This window comes from Glycine max, chromosome 17 (assembly GCF_000004515.6).
Source record: "Glycine max cultivar Williams 82 chromosome 17, Glycine_max_v4.0, whole genome shotgun sequence".
NCBI classification, from domain to species: domain Eukaryota; kingdom Viridiplantae; phylum Streptophyta; class Magnoliopsida; order Fabales; family Fabaceae; genus Glycine; species Glycine max.
The window spans coordinates 41,461,918-41,485,983 of record NC_038253.2 but is presented as its reverse complement, the minus strand read 5'-3'; the positions used below and the strand labels follow the sequence as shown (position 1 = coordinate 41,485,983).

The 24,066-nt window shown below is 27.0% G+C and overlaps 2 protein-coding genes across 2 annotated transcripts in view; both read right to left on the bottom strand.

Moving 5' to 3' along the window:
- LOC100776651 (GDSL esterase/lipase EXL1) overlaps positions 1–2,719 on the bottom strand; it is a 10,033-nt gene extending 7,314 nt beyond the window's left edge. Inside the window, exons 1-3 of the mRNA XM_006601298.4 lie at positions 2,247–2,719; positions 1,216–1,346; positions 839–1,072 (exon numbers count right to left, since the gene is read on the bottom strand). Coding sequence (XP_006601361.1) covers positions 839–1,072; positions 1,216–1,346; positions 2,247–2,553 — 672 coding nt within the window. The 5' untranslated portion in view covers positions 2,554–2,719. The remainder of the gene's footprint in view (positions 1–838; positions 1,073–1,215; positions 1,347–2,246) is intronic.
- An 8,771-nt stretch (positions 2,720–11,490) lies between these two features.
- LOC102667991 (GDSL esterase/lipase EXL3) lies at positions 11,491–16,511 on the bottom strand. The gene is made up of 5 exons (XM_006601297.4): positions 16,101–16,511; positions 13,788–13,918; positions 13,462–13,686; positions 12,235–12,490; positions 11,491–11,833 (listed from the first exon to the last, which is right to left on the bottom strand). Exons 1-5 carry the CDS (start codon positions 16,414–16,416, stop codon positions 11,643–11,645), a joined length of 1,119 nt encoding a protein of 372 aa, XP_006601360.1. The 5' UTR covers positions 16,417–16,511; the 3' UTR covers positions 11,491–11,642.
- Between the last annotated feature and the right edge of the window lie 7,555 nt (positions 16,512–24,066).

Genomic DNA, 24,066 nt, shown 5'->3' with positions numbered 1-24,066 from the left:
GACTACTATTTAAGCGTTTCGGATTCTCAACAATAAAGATAAACTTAAAAAATATTTAATATTTCATAAAGTTCATAGATAAATTTATAATAGAATAAAAATATTCTAAAATGTGACTGTAAAAAAATATATTGTGTATATGTGCATCTCAGCCATCACTCTCGTAATGGATTATGTGGTTAACAATCCATTCGTACTTGTTAATTGCATTATCTCCGAAAAATCTATTTTTGTGGTGTTTGGAAACAACTCGACTATTTGATTTAATGTAGATGTGAATAATTCTGAATTTTTTTATAATTTATTTTTTTAATATGGTTGCTAATTAAATAAAAGATTATTAGTTCTTATCTAATTGGTGTACCACCTATTAAACAAAAGAAAAGATGAAGTAAATTAGTTAAGATAGATGTTTTGGGAATATATAAAACAAATCACAAAGTGTTACTTAAAAGAATAAATGGTATGACTTTTTAGTTTGAAAAAAAAAGAAAAAGAAAAAGAGACAGACCATAAAGAATGTTAGAAGAAATCATTAAGAAAAATCTTAAAGTTCATAATACTTTTTTGAAACTTTAATTCTTAATTATAATTATATTGAATGACATTATGTAATTTATATAGTCGATGTGATTTAATGAGTTAAGATTTTGTTGTTGTAGTATTCTTATCTAAACTACTAAATATGTTTACTAGTTATGCAATATTTTTATAAAATGTAAGTGGGTTAATAAGAAAATATGACAGAAAAATGTGACTAGCCAGTATGTAGTTGTAATTGGCTCGAGGCTTGAGTAATGTTAGCTTGGATGATGAAAGTGATGAAACTTAATCGTACCTTGAAGAAATTAGAAGCTGAGCTGAGCAAAAAATCAGCGTATGCAGGAAAATCATATTGCAGTTGTCTAACACGGGTCAAAAAGTAAGTATTGGAAATGTCATTGCTGCCAAATACCACAACATAAAGACTGTTGCCTAAGATGAACTTTGCTCTGTCTTCTCCAACCACTCCTCGTAGTTTGCCTATGTATTCTTTGAACAAGTCTAGTTGACCCGATAAAGGTATAGCCGACTGATAATTCATTATCATATCATGCATAATAATGAATGTAGCAAACATAATTAATTAGAAATTAGAAATACTAATTAATTAATTTTTCAAGAGAAAATAATTAATTTGGAGATGTAAATATATACTATTAATATTATGCGTACCGCTGATTGCGATGTAAAAGGATCATATCCTGCACCACCGGATGCAAAGCACACACCAGTGGCCAATTCACCAGGTTGGAGATGTGGATCCAAGTATGCTGGTACATACTCTTTAATGCCCAATTCTTCAGCTGATACAACACAAAATAATACTAACTAAGATACAGTATTTAATTTAAAGCCAATACCCACCGTCATTTAATATCACTGACTTCATTCAGCAAGGAAAAAATAAACTTCAATTAAGGTCCACTCTTTAAAAAACTAAAATAAAAAATATTTATTGTATACGTAGAAACATAAAAGTTAATTACTATACTATCTACTATTTACTTTTTAAAATGATTAAAAATAATTAAAACTGTATTAAATATTTTTTTTAACATTATTCTTTAAGACCTTCTTAGTCCTTAGTTGTCTCCAAACAAATTAAATCACATTGTCACTCAAAAAAAGTCACATCAGTTGTTTTGGCTTTTGACTACTAGGCCCCGTAAATTATATCAGTAGTACATACACACAAATAACAAATGAATAACAGTTTAATTAATTTCTATATATTATTAGTATAGGAAATTTTATATAATCAATCAATTAGATAATACTGGAAATTGATGAAAATGTAAAAAAATAAATGATATGTACATAAGTTATTTTCATCAAAATTAATTAATACTGAAAGCTAGCTTAATAGTAATAGTAATTAATTTGTATCAAAGTATTACCTGAACTCAACATTTAGGTCGCATTTTATATATGTGGAACTATCTATTTGAAGAGCCCAAACATATCACTTTGATTCCCTTTATAGTAGTAACTATTAATGATTGTATTCGACATTTGCACGTATATATGCATGTTTTAGCTCACAAAACTATATATTTTCCAAACATATATATGGGAAGGAAGGGCAAAAAGAAGAGATATATAAATTATTGTAACTTTTAATAATATTTTTGTTTCTAATATTTAATAAAAAAAAATTCGTATATGAAAATAACTTAATATATATAGATAGCACATGTACGTACCTATAAAGTCAGATGGAACCTTTCCGTTGCTAAATCGACCAGTTGGTTTGCCTCCCTTAAAATCTTTACCATATGGTGGGTAATTGCACCGAGCCGTTGTTCCCAAGTTGTTGTTGTTGTTGCCAGTGTCCACGATCGAATCTCCAAACACCAACACTGCTGGAACTGAAACATTTGGTGGAATTTTCACAACTGCCCTTGTTTTACACACAATATCAAAAATCAATAATAATAATAATAATATGAAATGGAGCAGTGAGGAAGCTGCAAGATGAGGAGGAAAAGGGAGCTTCATAAAAAGACCCATATGTTTATGTAGCTGGGGTTTGTCTCTACTTGTTGGTTGAGCTTCTTTTTTCTGAAATAATAAAGATAAGGATGATCAAACTTGGCATCTTATACATTTGTAATTCAGATCTTACACAGTTACACCATAAAGTGTATGACAGCATTAGTGTATCCTTCTTTGTTTTAGCTCATTTATTGCATATAGTCAAGCAAACGCCACTTATCATTCTAGTTCGACGATTCTGTCAAGCCATTAATGAGCAAATTCTTATCTTTTAATTTTAATTATTGACTATTTTAAATTTTAAATTTTAAATATTTATGTATTTAATATTATTTTATGTCTAAAATGACACACTGATATGAAGATCGAGGAGACTGCTACTTCATGTCTTTTATACTAGATTAAGAGAAAGTGGTAGAGATCAAATTGTAAATTTGAAAGAGATAGTATATAGTAATAGTAGCAATATTGATTGAATGAGTCAATTCTAGTCTGAGTTTTTTAATTAAGTTTCAAATTCTTATCTAATTTAATGCAAGACGATTAGCAAACCTGAAAGAAGTCAAAGACAATCGTCTCTGGTCATATTTCAGGTCACTTTTAATCCAGGAAAATGCTAACCAACATTATTAATTTTGCCGCAGCTAATAATTAACTGGAACAACCAACCTAAATTGCTTTCAAATAAACGAGGTCACTGGAACCCTCTTTCTTCACCAGCTGGTTTGAAAGGGAGTACTAGATAGTGCAAAACTCATTTAATCTCTTACCATTTTTTTTTACTGCATCTCGATCTTACCACAATTAATTAGACATACATCCAAAACACGGACTATCTAAGAACATTTATTTGTTTTTTAATCATATCTTTTATTTTTTGTACCACTATGTCTAGAAACTCAAATCAAACATATAAAATGAGACATTTTATAATTGTTCGGAGTTATATTTTTAATCATATCTTTTATTTTCTATACCATTAGATATCTTAGGTCTTGAAAATATATAAAGGAAATTAAAATGAGAAGAATTTGACCCTAAAAAAGTTATCAAAAGAGATACAATTCTAACCGCAGTTTGTTAGTAGAATTAACATTGTAAAATTCTTAAACCAAAAACAAAAAAAGTGAAATTCTCACAACGAAGAATTACTCAAATTTATTTATTATTCAAATTTTGTTTGCTTTTCTTACAATAGGTTCTTATTTACTATTCCGAATTTAATTATAAGTAACAAAAAATAAATTTTAGACTCAAATATAATTAAATTTGATTTTGTTTATTTTATTTAATGATATCAAATTATTAACTCAAAATATGTTTTACTTGATAGAGAAAATATAATTAAGATTAGTCTAATGGTAAAGGTTGAAAGAAAAAAAAAAAGAAGGTGTAGGTTTGAATTTTCCATCTAACAAAAATTAATAATAGTAATAATTAGTATTATATTTATCGATAAAAAAATTGAATCGATCTATTTTTTAGTTTTTATTCTTAATATTAAGTTTTGATGAAGAGCAGTTATGAAAGAATTTTGTTTTTAAACGTGACAGCATGTAAAGATCGTGATGGATGCATGTGAAACTATAACTTTTCACCACTCTCCCACGGGTACAACCACGTTGGTTCAATTGTGACTTGTGTACTTTTTTTTGGCTCAGATTATGTGATGTTCTCTATCGTAGAGAATCGAATTATATATATTTTTTCCTGATTATACGATTATTTATAGAAATATTTTTAGTTTTTAAATGCATTAATTATATTTTGCATATGTATTATTGCTTAATTATTTTCTTCAAATATTAATAAGAAACAATCCAATTAATAATTTAAGAAATAAAAAAGATAATTTTTAATGATAATATCATTAATTAATATATTTACTATGTGATTAATTAAACTAATTATTTTTTCTAAGAAACATGAATTAATTAAAACAATCTTATAATTAAATAGGAAAGAGTATTATAGTTTTATATTATCAATGAGTATTACCTTTATTTTATATTATTATATTATAATCAACAAGTTATTAGTGTGATCGATAACGATGTACTTAGATTCATTAAATAAAATTTCGGATTTAAATTTTTGGATGAAGAAAAATTTGATTAGAAAAAAGAATTTCATTAAAAGTATTCAAATAGATTTTACGTCACAGGCTAGTCATCAAAACCTGATAAATACTTTATAGCTATGATAAAAAAAATATATATATATTATTATATTATATGAAAGCAATATTTTTTATGACTGAGCTTTTGTGATGCTCTTTATAGAATTGTAGAGAATCGTGATCATACATTTAACTATCACAGCAATTCAATTCAAGCTATCTGTGTCAGCGCAGCGATGGCTTCCGTGACCAACAGTTGGCAGTTGCTCTGAAAAGTAGTTATTTTAATATCTATACATACATTTAATTATTGTAGGCAACAAAAAACTAACATATTAAAAAGTATTTTCTCATATAATAATTAAAAACAGTAGTTTCTAGTATTAAAAACTACAACATAAAAGACCATGCCAATACATTTGAGAGATGATATTAAAAGTTAAAAAACACATAGAAGACACTAATACTATCTATTATGTTCAGTTTGGTTGGAAGTAACAAAAATAAAAGACGAAAAAAAATTGACATTTGAATTGGACATAAAATGAAAAAGGGAAATTTAAATTTTTTACTTTTATTATGAGTCAATTTATTTCTCTTTTTTTCTAATAACTTTTTTCCACCAAACAAAAAAAAATGTTTCGTTATATGTATTTTCTTATCCCTTTCTTTTCTTTTATTTTTTTCTTCTATCAAGCACAAGATTAGTAATATAATGCAACATCGTTATGTTGTTACTAATGGTTTGTTTGATTAAATGAAAGAAAACTAAGGAAAGAATGAAAATTTAAAACTTGAAATGGAAAGAAAATGAAAAGGGGACATTTAGTTTGAATGTTTATTTTTCTGTATTTATTTTCTATTCTCATTTTTTAAAAATAGTTTTCATTTCAAAATTTAAAAAATAAATATTTTCAAAGCAAATATTTATTATGATGTCATCGTGTTTTTATTTCTTCAAGAAAAAAATGAAAATGTTAATTTATTATTTTCAATTTTAAACTTATGTTTGAAAATATTTTATGATTTTTTTTTTTGTAAATTTTAACATGACGTACTTTCACTTTTAGTTTCTGTTTTTCTAAAATTAAAATAGAAAACACTCTAATCATGTGTTACCTTAAATTTTTTTTCTATAAGTCAATTTTTTGTCCAACCACACAGAAAAAAATATATTTTATTAACTGTATTTTCTTTTCTTTTCTTTTTCACTTTCTCTCCTACCAAATAGACCAAAATGTTTTTCACTCTCAACCAAGTCACTCTTAGCATTCTCCTTTTTCTTAATTTTCTTATATTTTTTTAACTATAAAAGCATTAATTAAATAGTGAACTCATCATTTGCAAGGGAGTGTTCATGTTCATTGACTTCATTCAACTGGCACCTCAATCCAGGAACCACTTTCCTTCATTTTCGTTAAGGGTCAAGTTCAGTGTTCACCAGTCAAAAACCATGATATTTCTTAATACTTCATATTTATGAAAATAACTAAATTCAGAATCAAACAAGTTCACTTGTCATATGGGACTGATTTGTGTGGCTGTGGTAATAAGATAAGTTCACTTGTTTTATTTTTAATTTAAAAATATTATTTTGTTTTCGATCTGTTTTTTATTTTTAAAGATTTGTTCAGAAAGGAAAGGACTAAAAATACCTTTTCTTTTGTATTTTTTGTATAAATCTTTAAAAATAGGAAAGAGATTAAAAATGAGATGAGTGTTTTATAATTAAAAAGTTAAAATAACAAATAAAAATACAAGTGAACCCACACTACTTAACCTTTTTTATTAAAATTCTTATAATGATTGTCATTCAAATGATAAAAGCTTAAGAAGAACAAATTAAAGGATGTTATTCTCCGACAAAGCCGATGTAATACTGTACGTTGAGCCAAACATATCGGGGAATTAATTTACTTCAAATTTTCAATAGACGAGTATCTTTCTTTATTAAAAATAAAAAGTATAGTCTAAGAACTCCAACTGTACTGGTGGAATCAGATTGCAAACTGGTTGTTGATGGAATTTCAGACACTTTGAATAATAACAAATTTTAACATCATTATCTCAAAGTGTAAACCTTTGTTACAACTTATTCCAAACTCATTGGTGAGTTTTGTAAGACTCAAGCCAACAATGTTCATTCATTACCAAGAGCATCGTTGTCTTATGTTTATACCCATGTGTTTGATCATATTGTAACCTCTATCCTATTTTAAATGAAATGAAGTAATTTAATCAATAATTAAAACATTTCAGTTATAAACCCAAAGTCACCTTACATTTTTATTATAAATCCTCTGTTTTCACACTTCATATATTTCACCCAAATCTAATCATAAATGTTATAAGCTACAGCCTAAAATTAAATTTTAGACATGCACTTTTTCTGTTTATCTTTGACGTTTTCACGATTTCTGCTATCGAAATATGAAATTTGTATATTTTGTCACTTAATTTTAGAAATTTTACACATTTTATCATTAAACTTTTTTTTACTCAATTTTTCAAAATTTTAATTAAACACTTTTGTTTTAAAAATTAGGTGGTAAAATAAGTAAAATTTTAGAAGTTAAATGGCAACAAAAAATTCATAATTTGATGATAAAATTCACAATATGAAAGATGAGTGAGAAAAAATTACGTCTAAGCCTAAATTTTATTATTACACATCGTTTTCATGTGAGAGTAGTTCTAGTGACTAGTGTAGAATCATCAAATAAATAAAATGATGGATCTACTAAATTGAGTTAGGTGTCAGTTGTATCTGTAACCATCAAATATTAAAAAATTCAAACCAAATTAGAAGCAGACGCGTGTGGAAAGGATTGAATTTTCTGTCGAGCCTAGGCCCCAATAATTAAGTAGACGCTACCTTAATAGTTTGGCAACGGAAGCTTTCCACCGATATATATCATACGTAATAATTTTACACATCAATGTTCACTTGTTGAAATGGTGTTCTGTGTGTGATTTTCCTAATGATAATTTGATTGGCCCACTGATTTTCTTGATGAGTAAAAGAGACATCAAAGAAATAGTAAAATAGATTAAGTTCTATTTTTGGGAGTGGAATAAAATTAAGTGTGAATTTTATTATCATCTCTCTGGCTGGGAGAGTATTCGTGATAAATGTTGTAGAAAGTTTGCAAAAGGATGTGAAGCAAGTGTTTTACTGGAAAGTGGATGGGGGTGTCAGTGGGAGTTCTTCATGACCCACAGCAAATTGATTTTGGGGATCTTTATGCAATTCAAAAGGGGATAACAGTAACTTTAATTCCTGGTTACATAGATTTTCTGTTCTGGCTCAATTGAGTTTCATTTCAATGATTTAGTTGGAGTAGTTGAATCAGTAACCACAAAGTAGTATTCACTTTGACTTTGTGGTTGCCTCACACTTGACCTGATTGTTTCTCTGCTTAAAAGAGTTGTGCCTTTCTCATAGGTTCTTTTTCTTATGGTAATGTACGGTTAGTTATATTTGATGGTAGGTCATTTTTTAATTTCTAATAGATGGTCACTGTCAGAAGGGAAGTTGGCTAATTAAAATTAGCATGTATTTTGATCCAGCAGAACTAAGCTACTTTGACTGCTACTTTTGTATTGTGTGTTTTGAGTTTGACACATCTTATGCTCAACCTAAACACTGCTATTAGTAATGAAATCTTTGGCATATAAGAAAATAATTGATTAGTGACTAAATTTAATGACAAATATACACTCACTAATATGAGCGTCAGTAAAATTTTAGTGATGAAACTTTAAAATTTACATGTAAATTGATTTGTCACTAAAATTAACATTTTTGTAATATTTAGAATAAAAAAATTATAATCACTTACTTAACGGGATTCTAATTAATAATGTGCCGCATATAGTAATAAATACGTTTTAAGCACTTGCCTTTTTGCCGTCAAGTTAGATGCTAGATGTTGATTGCATCTAATTCGCAAAAGAAATCACTTAATTTTTGTCAAAACAATCTTTCTATTAACACGTCTTTGTTCTCTCTTGTAGGAACACAAGTCATGCAAATGACCCCATCGTCACAATCAGTCCACTTCCATGCATGTGCTTAGTAGGATCATGCTGAATACTGGATATGGATTAAAAGAATTGTTACTAGAGTTTCATTGAAATTTGTCCAAGGACATGTTCTTCCAATAGTTTTTTTCTTTTAACAAAATCTCCTCTTATGTTTGGGAGTAGATTGTCATTGTTTATCACTGTCATATTGTTACTAGTATTATTATCTATTCATGTGGTCAGTGTGGTTTGAACTATTAATTTCATGTCTTCATATTCTTACGGAAGGTGATTTGTTAATTAATGTTAGTTCACTTCATTAACTCGTTATTTATATTGAAGGTGATTTAATTTGTAATACTTATAGTACATGATTAGGGGTCTAATTAAGTTAATTAAGGCGTCCAGCAGCAACAGCAACGGCAAGTCAGCAAGAATAGGAACTTTAGAGTTTAGCCCATTAGCCATTGACAAAGGTTAATACAATCATTTCATTACAAACTAGAATTATTTAGAACTTTAAAAATAATAATAAAAATAAATAAAAAGAAAAATATTTAACATAAAAATAAATAGTACTCAAATATTTTATCATGAAAAAGAAAAAATATAATTATCTCTAAAATGTTATAAATTATTTCTGCAGAATATAATATTTTATTATAACATAAAAATGATATTATTTACGTACTTAATTAAGTTTCCTAAATAAAAATAACTACCTAATTAGCATTATACAATATTAGAAAACCAAATTAAGAAAATTTAGGGGGGCAAAGGCCACCCCAAGACCAGCCGTAGGCCCCCCTGCATTGCATATTTTGGAATGGATTTTACAAAATGCAATGAGAAATACAAGATACAACAATGACAGTATAAGAAACAAGAGCTGAAATAAGACATTTGTTTCATGCATTCTCGTTATTGCATCCTGCACTTCTCTTAAATTCATGAAAGTCCATTCTAAAATAATAATTTACATCCTAGAATGAGTTTTCCATAATGAAAAAAGTACATAATACAATAATGAGAGTGCAGTAAACAACAGCCCTAAAAGGCATAACCGGACCTAAGGAAATGCTCACGTCGGCCCAAGAGATGGAAATAGAAAATAAAATGGGCGATTGCACATTTTATCCACCATTTTTTCTTTTCTCACTCTCCATCTCTTTTTGAAGTCTTCTCATGAAAAAAAAATCATTGATGAAAACTAATTTTCGTAACATTTGTAAGAGTGTAAATAATATGTCATGAATAAAAAAATACCAGTCCCTTTGATAAAAAAGAATAAATAATATAAATGTGTCATCTTCAATTTGTAAAATATAATGTCATTTTTAGCATATATGTTCACGAACACCGATGACTATCATGTATGACGTTATCAAACAAGGACTTTTCTAAGCCTTATAAAGAGTCCTAAATTTCTAATAAAAAAAGTCGTAAGCTTTTCATCAACGGATTTTAAAAAAGTCTTAGCACTACGATTATTTGAAATACTCTATCTGATAGGCTATTTTATGGTGAATTTTGTCACCATCAGACACACTATGTTTAAGTGCTCACATCTCTCAGAAAACCTCCCATGACAGCACTAGACTCAATAGTAATAATTGGAGGCTCTTTTTTCTCTTAAAACTAAGTCAATATTGACAATGATCAAACACAATCACAAATCCATAAATTTGTTCTAGTTCTGAAAATTTATCTCATTCAAAGTTATAGAAAAAGGCAGGCATAATAGTTAGTAGAAAAAAAATTATTTTAATATGCACAATGAGATATTTCCATCATATAAATATTTGTATACATTATAATCTCCAGAATCATTTAAAAACAAGTCAAAATTGAGCATGATTCAAAGTGATTTTCGCCTAAAAATACGACGACTAAAATGAGTAAGGAATTCTCTCAATTTTGATTATGAAAAGAACAATTTTCAGTGAGTTTTGTTTGCAAAAGGCAATACTATAGAAGCCCTGGTCTAATCTCAAGAATCATTAGTACATTTGTGCATAATAGATTTTTTTTAAGATGTTATTGACACGAGGTCTCAGTTAATTTTGTCGATAATTAATTTTCATAAAAAAAATTAATTAAGTCATTTTTAGTGAAGTTTTCTCCTTACAATAACTACATTTTTTTTTATCTACAAGACTCAAACTTAATACCTTATTTAAGAAAAATAAATTCAACATTACTTGAACTAATAATTTATTGATAGTAAAATTTGATTGAAAACGAAAACATAAATGAGTTAAAAAAAATTACAACCTAATTAAATAAATCAATAAAGATATGCAAACATTTTAATTCAAGGTATACATAAATTTCCAAACATCCTATGATAAAAAAAATATCCTAAATTATTTTGCCTAATTTTGACCAAAACTTAAAATGAAGATAAAAAGATAAGATTTTGCACTAAGAAATTAGCAAATTTTAATTACAACCATTAATTTTATTTTCAATCTTTATAAAATATAAAAATAAGAATATTTCAGCCATTAGATCATGATGATCTAATTGCAAGAATGAATGTGCGACATATGACTACAAAGAATCTACATTCTATATAAGAGGAGATAAAATTCGCACATATTATCTTGAAAAGAATCACAAACAACAATTGAGCGAAAACTTGTCTATGCGTAACGACTAGAATCTCCAAAACATTATTGCGTCAAAGAAATTATCTAACAAATTAATAATTTTATAATTAGCAGACGAGAATAGAACTCTTGGTGTGAACACCAAGAACACGTCATAAACTCACTCGCATAATAAATTCAAATAATATTCATAAATTAAAATAAAATAAAACTTATTTTCATAATTAATATTGATAATATAAGATTTAATTTAATAATTAAATAATATTAATGGACATAATTCTAACAAATTAGCCAAGCCTTCAGCCACCCACAAGTTTGAGGCTTTATTTCTTAAAAATAACTGGTCACTTGAATTGGTCCAAATATTTTTGAAGAATAGGAGATATGAGCCTCTTGTAAACGCTTTCTGTAGGATGAAAACTGTCCCAAAAGACATAATCCTGAACATTGGGACAGCTGGAATCGAAACGGTTGCATAGTATTGCAACCTCTATCCTGCCTGTGCCACAGCATCCTGTGTCTCCAACTTTATAGCCTGTGCCATCGGAGAAGGAAACATTTTACAACCTCAACTCATGTAACAAAGTCAAATCTATCCACCTTTAAGATTTTAATTAGTGTGCAATTCAGTTTCCTGCCATTCATGATTATTAGATTATCCCCTAAAAAATCAAAATATATTTTTATCCAATAATTTAGTTATTAGACTTTATAAAAAGAATGCTTTAAGTCCATGGGCTTACTTGCTTGTTTTTTTAACTTCAGGTTATGAACATAATTAAAAACACAATTTTTATAAAGTTCAGATACCAACTTACATAATATGAAAGTTGGGAACTAAAAATAAGATTAAAAACATATTTTATCATAGATAAAAGTCTAGCTAATTTAATTTTAAGGCTTGAGTAGAAACATTGTGAGCTTAAGAAGTAGTACCATATTTTTGGTGATTGGTGATGATGTCAAGTAGAGGGTCGTAAACATTGATGAAAACATTCCTGCTATTGGGAAAGTTGCGGTTGAGGGAATCAAGCTCCTTTGACAATTTGGTGTTAAATAATTGGGCCAAATTGTTGGGCCTTTCTGCACATCTTTTTTCTAATCCTCCTCCCACTGTTCTCTGAAATGGCAAACACCCAATTGGGGGTGCACTGAATACTGCAATCCTCCGTGCACCCAGCTCATTTATTTCCTTTCAATTCATACACCAGGAAAAAAAAAAAAAAGGTTTTGGTCAGTTAATAAATTCAACGAATCAATACACATAGCATTCTGGGGAACAAAATAGGATTAGGATCCACACTCCAGAACTTCAAAATCAGAACTAAGATTTAAAGCTTGTTTAGCCAATTCATCTGCGACATGATTGGCTTTTCTGGAGATATGAATCCATACAACAGTTCTGAATTAATATATCCTAGTATTAAAATAAATTGTCACTTATCAACAACAAAAATCTTAACTTTTAGTATTATTTTTATTAGTATAATTTTTATGTAACAAAATATTAATGTAAAAATTGTCGATTTATAGTATCAATAATATATGTTAATTTTTTATATCAATAAAATTATCTATTAATATGTTGGATTTGAATTCCCAGACAATATAGCCACACAAAAAAACATAGCATGTTTGGCGTTATAGAGCTTTCAATGCGTGACACTTTGAAGCAAATATTATAAATTTGACGTAATAAATGTTGCAAAAAAAAAAATATACATATCAGGTGCGTCTCACTTGAATCTTGTCTTTTTCTTTTTGTTATACTGTCCAAGAATAATAAAAAAAAAGATAACATAATAGTATGATACATCATATTATTGGAATAAATTTATTCCACTTATATCGACAATTTAAATTTTATTAAATAAAAATTATATGGACAAAGATAAAGTCATTATTTATTAATATGGAGATATAAAAGTAATTGAGTGATAAAAAAAAAAGAAAAAAACGTGACAGGTTTAATTCTCTTATTAATAAAAATTAACAATTAATATTTATTATAAAAAAATCACTATCTATTAACATATAGATTTTTAAAGCGTGCCATTAGGGTTATGAACTGAGGCTTGAACTAACTTTATGTTTATAGTATAGTTATTTGTTTTAATAATTTAAACAAAACACAGTCACTAATACATGCACTACATAGCTTACCGTCAAGAAATTAGAAGCTGAGTTGACCAAAAGATCAGTGTAAGCAGGAAGATCATAGAGGAGGGATCTAGTGCGATAGGTATTAGAAATGTCACTGCTGCCTGCTACTACAATGAATAGACTGTTGGCTAAGATAAACTTTGCTCTGTCCTCTCCAACCAGCCCTTTTAGTTTCCCTATGTATTCTTTCAACAAATCCACTTGCCCAGTTAATGGCATCGATGACTGGTTATGATCAACAAGTTTTTTATCAGATGACAAAATAGTACGTACTAGAATACAATTAAAAATTATTTCTAGTTAAATAGAGTACATATATATAGTACCTCTAATATTGATGTCAAAGGGTCGTAGCCTGAGCCACCTGAAGCAAAACAGACCCCTGTGATCAAATCACTAGATTGGAGATTGGGTTTCAAATATGCTGGCAGAAGCTCCTTAATGCCCAACTCTTCAACTGTTTTGTTACAATACAAAAAAAAAAAGTTAGCAAGAATACACGCACATGTAAAATAACCTTACTAGCTAGTTACTACCAGCGAAGTGATCAACTAAATATATTATCAGTTCTCAAGTTTACATAACTAAAAAGTTCTCAAGTTTATTATTTGACACCTAATTAATTTTTCTTTGCAATTTCATATATAAGTTGAAAATCAAACCGGTCCCATAATCAATAACATGTATTAATTTGTCAGATATCCTGATCCCAGCATTCCTGGACCTTTGAGGGCAGAGAATTAAAAACTCAACCTAGGCCAATAAACACTGTAAAGTACACGTTAATATGACTTGTGAAATCAGAAGAAAAGAAGAGAGATAAAATTTATAGGGGGGGAAATAATGATATGTCTTCATAAAACTTTCTACCATTTTTTAATTTTATATAAAAAAAAATTACGTTTAATATCTTGAAAACAAAAAAATACTTATCGTGTAAACCAAGAAAATATATTGAAGGGATTTAAAGTTGTTAAAAGAATTAAATATGTAAAGAATAACGTAGAAAAAAAAAAGATAAAAACGAAATAGCAGTTGTAAAAAAAATCAGAACTGATACTCTAGTATTGGCAATAAGCAGAGATGCTACTTGCTAGGCCTCAGCAAGCCAAAGTCAAAGTGTCGGTTAATTTCTATTTTTAAAAAAATTTAATAAACTTATTCCTTTGTTGATTTTTTTTTCTATTTGGAATTCTTATATTGTTTTTAATTCAAAACATCAAATTTTATTTAAAATAAAAAACCAACTTCCCCTTTTCAAATATTAACACCATTTCTTATAAATTCCTTCGAATTTTATTAATTTAAAAATCCAAATTCCCCTCTTCAAATACTAACATATTTTCTTATAAACTCCTAATTCGGAAAATTTATTAAATTTTTTACTAAATTATTTTTAATCTAAATTTTAAAAAAATATTTCACATCTCAATGCCATAAGTAAATTCCCAAGAAAATAGTAATTTCAGAATTTTAAATAGAAAAAAATAATAACCAAGGGACTAAGTTTTCCTAATTTTAAAATTAAAACCTTAATTAACTCCAAAAAATTGAGAGACCAGAATTATACACATTTTAAACTAAAAAGTGGAAAATTAGAATTAAACGGTTAAACCCTTTATATATACTTTCAAAGTTGTTTAGGTGAACATATATTTTTAAATTTAATCCCGTGAGTAAATTATTTTATATGAAGATAAAATAAAATTATAAGGTATAAAAAGAAAAGAAAAGAAAAATGTACAAAGTTGATAATTTTTTTGCTTAAATTTTTGTTATTTTAATATAGTAGTGTTGTTTTTCTTTTATTCTCTTATTTTCTCTATAAAAAATAGGTTTTTAGAATATGTTTTTACTTCATTTTGCTCTGTAACCAAAGTACTAAGCAATAAAAATATATTTATTTCTCTGTATTGTCACTGCAATCTACCAAGGCATTATTTATTAGAATATAAGAGTTTCTTCTATTCACTGTAGCATCTCTGACTAAAATCCAAGAGCAGATAAGCTACCAGAAGTCCTTCTCAATAATTTGTAATGTTCTCTTTCATTTATGTCGGTCGGTGTCATGCCAGTAGGGTGAGTTAGTGTCCAGATATTGATAGTAATAAGCGAATCCTTCACATGTCTCAGGTAAGTGAAATGGGAGTAGATGTTACTTTGAACTATAGTATATTTATATAATAAATTCATACAAGTTGTTTTATAACAAAGAGAGATGAGAGCAATAGCGAAGAAAGAAAACAAAATGAGAGAGTAAAGAAAAGTGTGTGATAATTAAGTTGATTAATATAATAAAGAAATAAAAAGGGCACAACTATATGTTATAAAAATTACATAATATATCTCCACATATAATTATTTTTTTCAAATAAGTAACAAAGTTATGCTTCTGCTAATTATGATTTAGTGTGTAGAATATGTGATTCTTCACATTTCACAATATTACTAAAGACACACAAACTAATGTTTATTATATTCTTATTATAAAAAATCAAACGCTTAACTTTTTTATCTAAACTTTAAAAAATATTTCATAGCGCATGCATTGTCATCAACGATGGCAACTAAAATGATTATTTACGATTAAATTTAATAAAGAACAAAGATAATGTTAATAAAGAAGAGAGAGTACGCACCTATAAGGTCTGATGGAACCTTTCCATTGCTAAATCGACCAGTTGGGATGCCACCTTGAAAGTCTCTCCCATATGGAGGGAAATTCGAGCGAGCAAACGATGTTGTTCTGTTGTTGTTGTTGCCTGTATCCACCACCGAATCTCCAAACACAAACACTGCTGGAACAGACACATCTGCTGGTAGTTTCACCAAACCCTTAATTGTTTTGCATGAAACTAGTAATATTATTAATGTCAAACGAAGCACCAAGGAAGAAGAAGGGAGAAAATGGGAGCAAGAAGAAGAAAGTAGCTTAGTGAGATGAACCATAACCATGGCTACTTCAGTTTTGGCTAGCTAGCTAGTATTGGAGAACTACTAATAACCACAATCTTATTTATAGAGAAGAAAATTTTTAGTGACCTACGTACACAATTTTTCATGAAAATAGTATTTGTTGTTTTTTATTTATTTATTTTTGTAAGCAAAAATAATTTTATTAAGATAGGATGGACCATTAGTACAAGATATGCTAGAGGTTTTTATTTCATTAATTCAACGAAGTAAAAAACAAGTTTTTATAATATAAAATATCTACACTCTTAATATTTTAATTAATATCTTAAAAATACTTATTAGTATTCTCCTATTTTAAAGTAAAATAATTGATACAAACCGTGTCCTTTACCTTTCAGCTCATTTATTGCATGGAGGACGTACAATTGTTCTCTGGTTTTGGCTTGTAGGTACATATAGCCTAAACAATAACAGGTCAATTAAGTAAACTAATTTTGGCAAAAGCCATCATTTTTTGAACAGCAAACAAGTATATTATATTGTTACTAATAATTAAGAAGAAAGTTGGTCACAAGATGTGCCAAACCAAGAGTCATTACACATGATGGCTCATACATAATCATATTTCAACCCACATGAGCCTTAAAAAACATCGTAGAAAAACTTTCAAAAATATTTTGTCTTATATCCAAACATGCTCTTAGACAAGCACATATGATTTGAGGGATCCATGCACCACACGGACAGGCAAAAGCCATCATTCTTTTTCTTTTTATTATTTGAAATGATAATGACATATTTTTAATTAGTATTGCTAACTACATATAGTACGAAACAATTTCACACGAAAAGATTGAAAACACAAGCATTTGAATTCTATTGGATATAAAAAAATAAATTGAAAAATAAAGATAAATAAGAAAGAGTCAAAATACATGATCACAACAATTCGTATGTGAATTCATGCGTTACTCTTTCGTACCAACAAACAATTTTCATTTTCCATATGTTTAATTATTATTAGGTAGATAATTTCATTACAAAAAAAATTAAATTCACGAGACTTTTTTTGTTTCACAATTAGACATTAAATACGTGAATACCTCTCTTGGCGAACACTTCACAAAGATTTGAAAGGTCGTATATAAATTTCGCTCAATAAAAAAAAAATCAAACATAATGTGTCAAAGAACATCTTTCATCTCCTTTCACTTTTACTCTAAGAGATCTTGGATCCTATGTTAAAAATAAATGTAATCCAAACTGAACCAAACTTTGTTGTGTACGTATTCAAGATTATTTAACAATTAGTTACATGTTCATATATTCAATAACTTGTATGAACCTGGAATATGTAATCTATTGTGTATTTGTTCTTTGACATATTGTAAAATTATCTTTAACTTATAATTTGAATGTGAATTTTAAACCATGTTACGAGTTATATATGAGATACGGCATTTTTTGTTGGATTAATTTGTGTTTATTTTTTGAAATATTTGTAGAATTTTTTTCAAAAGTTGAAAACTAATATAATCCAAACCAAAAATAATTTGATTAGATTTATTTTTAAAAGTAAGCCAATTAGATTATTAAGGAACAAAACTAAAATGTTTGAAATCAATTTTTTTTTATAAAAAAAAATCAATCTAATTCAGTCCACAAGCCTACTTATGTGTTGGATTACAAGTGTGAGATGAAGTTTCACATCGGACAAAAATAAAAATATAAAACACCATATAAATAAATAAAAAATTCATAAACCTAAGTCTTAAGGTATCATTAAATTCGAGAAATCCACAAAAGAAAAGAAACTATCAGAGTGGTAATCCCCACCTCCCTCTGATATTCTCCCTCCAATATCATGATCATGGATGGTCCATCTAAAAAAAGAAAAGTTAGAAAAAAAAACAATTAAAGAGGTTTATTTTTCTTTGAAAGTTTAGTATTTAAAAAATAAACATTTTGGCAGTATGTGTCGGTGATGAACAGAAAGTTTTTGCTGTGTCTTTTATAAAGTTTTGAGAATATTTTTTATTCATAAAATTGAGAAGATGTAAAAGAGGTGTAATAATATTTTACTTCGAAAGAACCTTATGAAGAGTTAAGGTTAATCGATAATGACAAGATGTCTAATAAATAAGGAATTTGAATGGAATCAAGGCAACAAATACCATCTTCGAGAAGAAAATGATTTTGAAGCACTTTGCAAGTTGATTTCATGAAACAAGTACTATCAAGATTTAATTAATTAAGCTTAGCGAATACTAGTATGTCATCATGTGTCTGACATATTAGGATTTATAGTGTTTAGTTTAACGTTTCCATCCTTTTGAACGTAGGATCAACGTGACTGCAATAAATTAAATTGTAAGATTCATCACGTTGAAACTTGAACGTGGATATCAACACAAAATTAGACATCAAATATAAGTCTATAAATAGGAGTTCCTTACCAAAAAAATCTCTCTATACCTCTAACATCATGCATGACTAGTGAAGTTTGATCATTTGTATAGAAATTAATTGAGTGTCCAGGGTAGGCGGATCTGGCGCTGAAAAAAGAGTGTGCATTGATGATATGGCTGTTGAAGCAGTTGGTCAGCACCAGCCTTGCCTGGGCTCCCCCACTTAAGTATACGACTGTGACATAACATTGTCCCAGTAGGGCTTTATTTGTGGTATCTAAATTTAAGGTTCAGTTGGTCCATGCAATGTTCTTGTCTATTTTATGTACCTCAGATGTTTTCTATTTCTCCATTTTGAAGGTTGCATCTACAAAATGTAAAATATAATTTTTTTTATTGCTTCTTTTACCGTTTTCTTACCATATTTTGATTGTTTTCAACCAGCAAACAGCATAGCATTATGTTCGATCTGCACTATTTTTGGGCTCTAACATTTGCTAGTGTTTTTAATGAGACAATTAATCCACAACAAGCGGAAACAATAGTTTACAAGTGCTAATGTTGAAGCCCTGATAATAAAGAAACTAATCAAAACTGGAAATCACGCTATCGAGATTTGGCCAAAAAACCTAGTAGGACAACCTCCAGCAAAATGAAGTAGGAAGGAAGGATGAGTCCCTAATTTTAAAAAATGACTACATATGACCATTGCACGAGATAACAAATTGCAACCATTTAATAACATATATATAACTATATTTAATAATAGTTACTGCTTTCATGTCATTTTATTTATTGTTTAAGGTAATGTATACATTTCCTCATTTTTATCGTTTAAAAAAGTCATTACTTAGACTAATTCGCATTTTCATGATAACATGATTTTATCTGATTAAAATATCCTTGTTTTATAATTAATTAATTGTATTGTATAGTTAGCTACACATTTTCTAAAACATTTATTTATTGAGAACATTATTAGAAAAAAACAATTAATGTTGTTCATATTATAAAATAACGAATAATTTAAAACAAAGAAATAATTTACTAATAACAATAAAGTTCATAACTATGGTGGTTAAAAAAAGAATGGTTAATAAATCATATTTAAACACTCCAAATTTACAAACAATCTCTCATTTCTTTTTTGTCATATTACATCATTAATATTATCACTCATTTATCTTTTTTCTTTCTTTCTTTTTCTCTTAAGTGTCTACCTCCATAAATCCGACGTGATTTCCTATTTATTTATTTAAATGTCATCTCCATGCTTTGGGCGGCCCATATACAATACAATTAATTAATTATAAAATAAGGATATTTTAATCAGATAAAATTATTTTATCATCAAAATGAGAATTAGTCTAAGTAATTACTTTTTTAAACGATAAAAATGAGGAAATGTATAAATTACCTTAAACAATAAATAAAAAATGATGTGAAAGCAGTAAATATTATTGAATATAGTTATATATATGTTATTAAATAGTTGCAATTTGTACGGGTCAAGTGTAGTGCTGGGATTCTTGAAGTTGGGTGACACCGGTTCGTCATTAAATGTATCAATATTGATAATTTTCATCATACGTACTAATAATGGATTTAGGGAACTGGCTATCCGCAAAAAGTATGAGTAATTTCTCAAGCCTGCCTAAAGTCATTGTCAGGAAAAAAATTTTATATATTCCATTATGTTTAGGTCCAAAATTTTATTTCATGAATGACCTAAGTTTACTTGGCGCGCTGGGATAATTTTTTATCCCAAAATAATTTGTTTAGATTTGTTTTGAGCTTATTATAATTTATAATTTTTCTTGTTATTTCTATGTAATAATTTTGGTGTTTTTCTTGTTTATTTAGGGTTCCTAATTAGATTTAACCATCATCATAGCTCAGCAAACACATTATGCACACACACACACACACACACACACACACACACACACACACACACACACACGGCATGCATTGTGATCACTTTGTCCCAATAATACAACTAGGGAATTTGTGAAAATTTCATTTATTTGAAAATGAATTGTGGTTGTTTGGCAAAAAAGAAAAGAGAAGATGAATTGTGATATATTCATATTGTCGAGTAAAAAAAAATTGTGGTTTTTAAACATGCATAATAGTCTTATATAGTGTGCCTTTTTAATTATATATAAAAATCTAATCCGTGTAATAGTAAGGGTATATTCAGTATTGTACTAGTTTTTGTTTTCAAACTGTGTTTTGAATGTTGACCTTGAACTTTACTCTGGTTCTAATTTTTGTTTAATTAACATTTAGCTCATTGCGTCCCATTTAATGGTTACATGATATGTTAAGAATTTAAAAATAGAATTTTTATTAAAAAAAATATTATTCTTTCAAAAGCATAAAAACCATTAAATATTTGTTTTTTTAAAATAATTTAAAATATTTAAGACGATATATACATATATTAACATTCTAATATATATATATATATATATATATATATATATATATATATATATATATATATATATATATATATATTCATGAACATATTAGGAAACAAAATCTAATATCGAAAGGTAAAAATATATTTATACATTTTTGTACAAGTTTATGTACAATAAAAAAATTAGAAAGATGAGAAGAAAAATATGAGATAAAATACTTAATGTCACAAAGAAATATAGGGAAAAAATAGTACTATATAAATAATATAAGTTTATTGAGAAAAGGTTTCCCATAATTCACAACTATGCTTATCATTGAAACAACTGTTTCGAACATAAGGTAGGTCTCTGTCATACTGTTGTTTGTTATTAGTTGTAAGTTATAATATAACCATCAACTTAAATAAATATCGAAAGAAATAAATTTAACAATTAATATTGTTACATCTTACTACAACTTGATAATGTATCACATGTTAAAAATAGAAGGAAAATATATTATATATTATATAAATAATATATAAGTCTATATATTAAGAAAAAAAGCTTCTGATAGTTCAACTATATACTTTTATCATAGGAACATCTTTTTTTTAGTAAAAAGGTTGGTCGTTGTCTTATTGTTATTAGTTGTAAGTTGTACATAACCATAACCATCAGGTCTGTATGGACGCATGTCCCAGTCCTACGACAACTTGATAATCTAATGCATGTTATTTGATAATTTCCATAATGCGTTAATTGGTGCATTTCCAAAAAAAAATATTTATTTAAATAATACAATCTAAAAAATATTTATCTCAATGATATAAAACATTGTTCACGTTAAGAAATCCGTATGAGGAATTGATTTTTAACGTAAACAATGCTATTTTTTTCCTTAATTTAGAAATCAATTTCTAAATTAGACTTTTGTTTTTATTTTAAACTCAATTCAGAATGAGAATTGAGTTTTTTTTATTTCTTTATTTTTTTAAATTGTTCTTTTTTCCTTTTTAATGATCTATATGCTTGTATAGAAGAAGAAGAAACTCTCATCATAAATGGAATTTTGTATAATTTTCACACTTTTTTTTCTTAATACTACATTGTTAGTTTATTACCTTGGATAATTCAAACCACTTTTTTATTTTCACTAAATAACTCTAATTTTTTCACTAAATCACTTTTTTTATTTTACAACATTGTAATTATTCATGCATAAAAAAAGTGTAATTATTCATTATATATAAAATTTAATTAGTTCTCTTTTTGTATGTTTTATCTTGATTTTTTTATTACTTTTAGATTCGCTTAATTTTAATGTTTTGGATATATTTAGGCACAAAAGATCAATAGAAATAAAATCAAAAATTAAAATAACATGATTCACCAAGTTTCTTTAAGAAAAAAAATGGAAGATTTATGAATTAAAACATTAATTTGATTGTTATATTCATTTTACATTAAAATTGAACATGTTTTATTTATTTGATTTATTTAGGGAAAAGAATTAGATTATTTAAAAATATGAATTCTTCATAAATATTTAACTAAATTATATTTATAGTGATTATTTAAATATATGCATTTTTGTTAAATGATATTCTATATATATATATATATATATATATATATATATATATATATATATATATTAGTAAAATAAAAAATTAAAACAAAAAATAGTTAATTTAAAAAAAATGTAAGAAAAAATAGAAAAATAATTTAAAAAAACTAAAATAAATCAAGTAAAGAAAAAAAAAGTCAATTCTCATTCTCAACTAAGTTTTAAAAAAAAACAAAAACCTAGTTTAGAAATCAATTTGGCAGACATCGATTTCTAAACTAGGCAAAAAAAACTTAGTTTAAAAATTAATTTTTTAACATGAACAGTATTTTGTATCAATGAGATAAATATTTTTTAGATTGTATTATTTGAATAAATATTTTTTTTTTGTATTATTGGAGTGAAAAAAATCACGTCATAATTCATTAAATCTCCTGTGGTAATTATGATTAAATAGGTTGAATAATTAATTTGTGGTTATGACAACAAATGTGAGATAATTTGTATTGTTTACTTTTACCTTTTTTAACTGCATTGTTTACTTTTACCTTTTTGATATGATATGTTGAATCTAATTTCGCTTGACTTATTTTTTTAATTCATTTGTTATTTTCTCTAATAACATTTATAAATTATAAGCATGTAATTAGTCATATACATAATTGCTTCATTTGTTTTCACATGTTAAAATTATTATTTAATTTTTCTTAGAATAGAATTTGATAGCCTTTTTATCTACATCTAACAGTCATTTTGGTATAAATGTAGATACTGATACAACTCGTAGGATTGTATGGGTAAATGTGTTAGTAACCTATAAAATCATCATACTTTTCATTTATTTTCTTTTCTTACAGTAATAAACTATATTTAAAAAAATGTCAAAGAATGTATTATTAACATTCTTTTTTTCCCTAAGAGAAATACTAACACGTTTTTTTATATATTCTAGTATTGATTATAATTTATTAGAAAATACAATATTAAGGGTCTCATTTTTTATTTATTTAAGGAGTCTCTCTTACGTCTTAATTTTATAATTTTTAATAATTTTTAATCAACAATAAAATATGTGTTTATTAGAAGAGTGTTGAAGAATACGTTACTAGTATTTTTTTTTTCTTCTAAACAAAACATACCATTAAGGTAAGAATAAGTTAAGTTCTTTTGTAAAAAAAAAAAAAAACAAAGTTAAATCCTAAAACTAAATTTATTAGCCGGCAAGTACTTTCAAGAAAGCTTATCATAAGTGATTTTCAAGGGAAGAGGATTCTTTGTCATCAGATAGAGAGAAAGAAACTTG

Bases quoted from the DNA above. Each gene is read 5' to 3' on its own strand.
- LOC102667991 (XM_006601297.4), bottom strand. From the start codon at position 16,416: ATGGTTATGGTTCATCTCACTAAGCTACTTTCTTCTTCTTGCTCCCAT. The intron at 13,687-13,787 runs GTACTATATATA...GATCATAACCAG, and splicing joins CTTTGACATCAATATTAGAG to TCATCGATGCCATTAACTGG. The intron at 11,834-12,234 runs GTACTACTTCTT...CCGATGGCACAG, and splicing joins CACCAATCACCAAAAATATG to GCTATAAAGTTGGAGACACA.